Source organism: Octodon degus, unplaced genomic scaffold (genome assembly GCF_000260255.1).
Source record: "Octodon degus isolate 3935 unplaced genomic scaffold, OctDeg1.0 scaffold00105, whole genome shotgun sequence".
NCBI classification, from domain to species: Eukaryota; Metazoa; Chordata; class Mammalia; order Rodentia; family Octodontidae; genus Octodon; species Octodon degus.
This window is the reverse complement of record NW_004524681.1, coordinates 2,824,735-2,830,734: the sequence shown is the minus strand read 5'-3', so window position 1 is coordinate 2,830,734 and position 6,000 is coordinate 2,824,735. Positions and strand designations below refer to the sequence as shown.

Genomic DNA, 6,000 nt, shown 5'->3' with positions numbered 1-6,000 from the left:
GGAAACGTTCCCACCTGCAGGTCACTTATTGGAAACGTTCCCACCTGCAGGTCACTTATTGGAAACGTTCCCACCTGCAGGTCACTTATTGGAAATGTTCCCTGGAACAAGAGCATGGCTGCATCCTAGTGTTAAGAACAGATGTCTAACACATACCTCTGTCCTCGATGGAATATCCTCGGCGTCTGCGAGCTCAGAGCTAAAGGTATACTCTGATTCATTGCTGCTGTGCGTGGAGTCTGTCCTCTTGTGTCCAGGTTTAGGCACAGTCTGCAAGGCAAGTACAAGTAATACAGCACAGCTCAGCCGGTGACAACTTAAGAGTGCCCTCTTGTCTCTGTTCTGACTTGTACTGATGCCCAAGTGATGTGATCCATGCAGTCCTGACCAAGTCCGTACAAAGAGCAGGACTGGCAGAAAGATATATACACAACATGACAAGAATAGAGGTAAAATCAACCATCGGAGGAAAATTATCTGTGATTGTCAGAAAGTTCCCTTTGGGTCTTTAAAGTCCTGCATGGCCCATCACACTGGGGCACCGCACTCTATCCACGCAATGTCCTTTGCGTTGTGATCAAACAAAACTTAACAGACAGTTCAGAAAATTATTGAAGAGTATGCATGATCGCTGTACTGCATGGTAAGTGGGTACACGTGAAGAGGTGTTCGCATTCCGCCACACTTCCGCACCAAGTTTATGCAGTCTCTAGAGGAAGCAGTGAGAAGAACAGGCAGTAGGCATGAGGCAAGAAGGCCGTGCTAAGAAACCTCCTCAGGCCACTGGGTTATTTGGGGGCTAGGTGAGACTTTTATGCATGTGATAGCTACAAAATTCATGCTCAGCAAGCTCATGTTGAATAGTAAGGTCAAACAGTTACAGCGCAAGGCTGGCCCAACTTGTACCTAATGCATAAGAAGACCCCAAACCTCTGAAGCTCCAAAAGCAAAACTGCAAGAAAAAGAATCACCAAACATGAAGGCAAAGGCACATCCACTCTTATGAGTGCTTGCCACTTACACTTTCCAGCAAAGAGTACTGTTGCATGGGGTAACATTTAACAAAATTATTGTATCATCAAGAAAGAGATGGGTCTACATAAACACTAGGACAGTGATTTTTAATAAATTTCTTTTAAATGGGTATGGGCCAGGGATATAGCTAGGGTAGAGAACTTGCCTGGCATGTGTAAGGTCATGGGTTCCATGCCCAGCATGAGACCGAAAGAAAAGTTCCTCATTTACCCCGCATGGATTTATCACTAAACAAAGAACAACTTACAGTCTGAAGTGAAGAACACTGTTCTCTGGTGCTGGTTCCCTGGACTGAGATGAGGGTGCTGCACATGTGAAGCAAACACGCTATTGGCTGCTTGCTGGACGTGCTACTTGTTATTTAACGCAACTTCCGGCCCCAGGGCCATGCTTAAGTGAAGAGTCTGAAGCTGAGAGCAGGGTAAGACTCCAGCTTAGCCACTTGCCTGTCCCTTGCCCCGTTTCAACAGGCCTTAGTTCGTCATTACAAAGAAGTAACATACTGTCTTGGGAGCTCATGCGTGACAAAACGGTGTACAGGTACAGCGGCGTGTCAGCATGTAATCAGCATCCCACTACTGAGAAACACTGCTGCTGCAACTGGTGAGTCTGCAGGAATTCAACAGCTGCCTCGACAGTGACCGTTCAAGCTTTTAGGGCTCTGTTTCCGTTTGTGTGTTATTCATTCAACTACAAGGACATGTACTTGGTCATCATGTTTCTCAAGATCTGCACCTTGCTCTTCTGCTCCTCACCTGTCATTTTCCCAGAATTCCTTCTCCTCCAGAACTTGTCCCTTCCTTTTGCCAATATTAATAATTCCACTGTGGACACGCTGGGTTCCTTAAGCCTGGGATTATCTTTCGACACTTCTCAAATCTGAATCCCCTTGCCTGACCCGACTTTCACTGTTACCCTTAGCCCTGCATCAATCTTTTCATCACAGGCTCTTGTGCCTATGAACTCTGGACAGCTGCATATTTTTGGAGCAAAACTTTATGCCCCTTCTTATACTAAGGCTGACAAGCCCTGAGGCTTAGCTCTGGCAATCGGTGACACTGGTAACTCATTTGTGCCTTCTGTGCCACGTATCACACAGACCACGAGAAGCCCCGCACTCTATCAAGTCACCTCCACAGTTTCCTATGTTCCTTTGAAAAGTCTGTTGACTGAAAAATGCAGCGCTAGCTCTAGACGGCAGCACTGAGTGCTCCGCTGCAGAACAGACGAAACAGCAGCCAAGCGCCCAGCTGCTGCGAAGTGCTACCTGAGCTTTAAAGAGAGGGCTATTAACCTCTTAGTTGTTCCATTTTATAAAAATCAAGATTTTATTTTCTTATCTTTTTATTTTAGGGAAGGTTCTACAGGGTGCTCAGGGTCTCACTACTAGATCGAACTCGTATTGATCCATCTGTTTCCAGCCTCCTAAGAGCTGGGATTACAGGCATGCGCCACCACGCCCAGTCTCAGTCGCTGTCTCAGGGCGCCCAGGGGACAGGGCCAGCATGGCAGGCCCAAGGATTGAACCCCCGGCCCCTGCACCTGCTTGCAGGTGCTTTAATCTGTTGAGCTATTTGGCTGGCCCTAAAATCAGGATTTTAAAACATTCTTTGCGATTTTTGGCAAAGGTTCTCTGGAAAGAGTGAAGTCTTGATTACATCTGGAGATGGAAAGGTGATCTAGCAGCAGTGAGCTGCAGGCAAGCAACCTCGGATTCTCCCTTTTCTGACCCAGGAGGTCTGAGCATGTGTGTCCCAGGCATACAGTGGTGAAGAAGCAGGGCTAAAGATTAGAAACCAGCATTAAACTATCCTCAGAGCACTGCTGGGACTAAACACACAGCGAAAGGAGGTGGCCATTTCTACAGAGCCCCATGACCTCGCAGACCCCCTGCCAGAATATGCTCAGAGAGGGGTACACATGGCCTGTGCTTCTCTTGCTTTATTTTCTATAATTCACAAGGTACATGCTATTTAAATCATCTAAGAAATTCTGTAGGAAAAAAATCTGTTTAGATTGGTCGATTAACATGTATGTGATCCCAGAATCATTTCTCTTTGCCAGTGCTACATATTAACATTCCGAGGACCCAGGGCCTCAGAACACGCAGTGGGATGTGAAGCTCGGCTATCGGTTCTCCACAAGGGCTGGCACAGCTGCCAGGTAAAAAGAGTAAGTAAGAATGACCTCAATGCAAGTCTGGGGATGAGAACATGAAATGGAAGAACGGGCTCTCGAGCAAGATACGGGTGAGAAAGTGTGGAGGACACACGCTGCACAAGCGCACATGGAGAACACGGGAGTGAGGGCTGGCAAGGGCGCTCAGACTCGCCAGCGGGGAGGGCTGCGCTGCAGCTCCTGCTTGTCTTCTGTCACGGCGGCTCGGTGCAGTGTGAAATAGCGCCCAACGTGGGATTTGCATTAGTTATTTTAGCCTCTTAGACTAGATTTCCTCATCTGCACAGGGATGAGGACAGTCTTTTATGTTATGCAACCTCTTCTGTTTTGACTTTTTAAGCATCACATTTAAAGAACTCTGTCAGGAAGGTCTGAGTGGAAGCCAAATCCGAAGCAAATGCTGAATTACTCTGCTCTCCGCAAGAGGTATTTTAGCACATTTCTGGTCACTTGCACAATAGGCTACTTTAAGACTGACGCTCCTGGGGCAGTAGGGGCGACTCTTGTGGAGCTTTTAATGCTGCAAACAGCTGCTGAGGCAAAGCATAGGGAGGCAGAGAGCTCGGGAATCCACCCACTGCGAAGCAGAACTGCTCCAAGTACAAACAGCACATGGGCATTGGGAGCAGCCTTGAAACAAGATCCTTTATTTCTAAACAATAAGCTTGTCTTCTGGAGGGTTAACAACCTAAGTTTGCAGACCAAAATTAGAGAAAAAGGAGGGCCACAAGGAAAGCCAACATTTTGGCCCTAGCCTTCCAAGGTCAATTAAGACTCAGGACCTATGAGAACTTGTACTGTAACGTCATGTAACTCGGTAGTGTCCCAAATTTTCTGATCAAGGAGATGATGGGGCCAAAGAGGAAAGCAATCGATGATGTAGAGTGTGCCTAAGGAGAGTCACATGGGGAGAAGACACTCTCTCAGGCTTTCACAGAGAGCACATTGGCCAAGCAATGGCCATGACTCATCCACATGGCTGCACTGACAAAGGTTCTACAAGCTGAGGTACAGGATCTCAGGACAAATCCTGAGGGCATTTCACTGACCTTATCAGACCCAAAAGCTACAACTCTTGTTGCATAGGTCCTGCTTTACCTTGGTCTTAACCATCCAGCAGAAAAGTATAAAAATGAAGTATAAGAAGTAAAGCCATGCTGTTATGTTGAGCTGTAGGGGACTCAGGTCAACAATTTCTGACACTGCCAGTCAAGCAGAAGACCCAATACTATTATGGACTACTGGACTCTTTTAGAATATTTTGCTGAGTTTACACACCTATAATATTCAAATAATGGAACTTAACAAAAAAAGGGGGATATAGATGAATGTCCATTTTGTATATGTGTTTTCAAAGTGGTTAGGATAGATATATAATTACATTCTCTTAATGAATAGAGAGATTTGCTCTAATGGTGTTTGTAAATAGGATATCAAGTCCGCATCTTGTACAGCAATTAACCAGTAGGAAGAATGTATGCAATGTGTTAATTATTGAAACTGTTCTAATAATTTGGTTTGAAACTGTCTCATTGTTATTTGTTTCTCAATAAAATTATGGGAAGAAAATAAAAATAAGAAATAAAAAAGAGTAAAAAAATTATCTTACTAAGATCTAGAAGATTAGTATCTGCATTTATTTATTTATTTTTGTCTTTTTGTGACACAGTCGCACTCTGCACTTCAGGCTGGCCTGTGGGCTCACTTTGTAGCCCAGGCTGAACTCCAACTGGAAATTGCAACGCTCCTCCTGCCTCAGCCTCCCAAGTGCTGGGATTACAGGCAGGGCCAAGACAACACCAGTTCCCACCCTCCCACGCTCACCCCCACCCGGGGTACAGGGTCTGCATTTTGAGGAAAAAGCAATAGTTCTTTGCCCAGGATAGTATCAGGGCAATTGCATTATGCAAGGACCTCCAGAGAAGACGTAAAAACTTTGAAAGATATTCTAAAGTAGTCTAGCACTGTGCTGGCCTCTAGCATAAGAAATTATGTTTCTCTCTAGTAACTAAAGACACATTATTTGTTGGCTTACACCTGCTAGAACCCTTGTAAGTTGATGTATAATACCCTCAATTGACACATAATTGCAACAAACCAGGAAGTACAGAGAGCACAGACTCCATAGAAGAGGGGGAAAAGAAAGAAAAGAAAACATTTTAAAACAAAGAAGAGGGAGAGCCGCCAAGCTCAGAAAACCCTGGGCTAATGTGGCAAGTGCAAGACCACATTCAAGAAGACTTTGGTCCAATAGACCAGCACAAAGAATTTTTAGAGTGTTGTGATATTTAAAGATCCTCCACTAACCATCTCCAATTTGTCAATTATTCTGCAGCTGGGTATCAGCAACAAACTAATTCTGAGTGACAGTTTAGAGATACCCAGATTCTTTTTTTTTAAAGATGCAGAAGCCCAAGAAGTTTCCTTCCTATGAATATTCTGGAGGCTTTCAAGGGCAGTTTCAACTGCACGAGACGAGGTGGCTTTCCAGGTTGATTTGGGAAAAAAAAGATACTTTATTTCTAATAGAGGCTGACTCTTCTTTTTGTAAGACTTTATCTTGGAAAATACAATAAAACCCAGTGGGGGAAATAATTACATAAATGTTTGCTTTATATGCAAACTTTATATTGAAACATTTAATATATAAAACTAAGTCCTGCTATCCTGATGTTTCAGTACTACCTTAGATTTCATCTTGACCATAGGTATTTGGTTTTCCTGAAGTACTTACGGATGAAGTTCCATTGTTTCTGGGGTTCACTGAGAATTGATACGGTTCACCAG

General features: G+C 44.5%; 1 protein-coding gene across 1 annotated transcript in view; it reads right to left on the bottom strand.

Annotated features, from left to right (window-relative positions):
- The window catches only part of Myo5a (myosin VA), a 132,898-nt gene that overhangs the window by 38,107 nt on the left and 88,791 nt on the right, over positions 1 to 6,000 (bottom strand). The window contains exon 25 of the mRNA XM_023724058.1: positions 157 to 270. Coding sequence (XP_023579826.1) covers positions 157 to 270 — 114 coding nt within the window. The remainder of the gene's footprint in view (positions 1 to 156; positions 271 to 6,000) is intronic.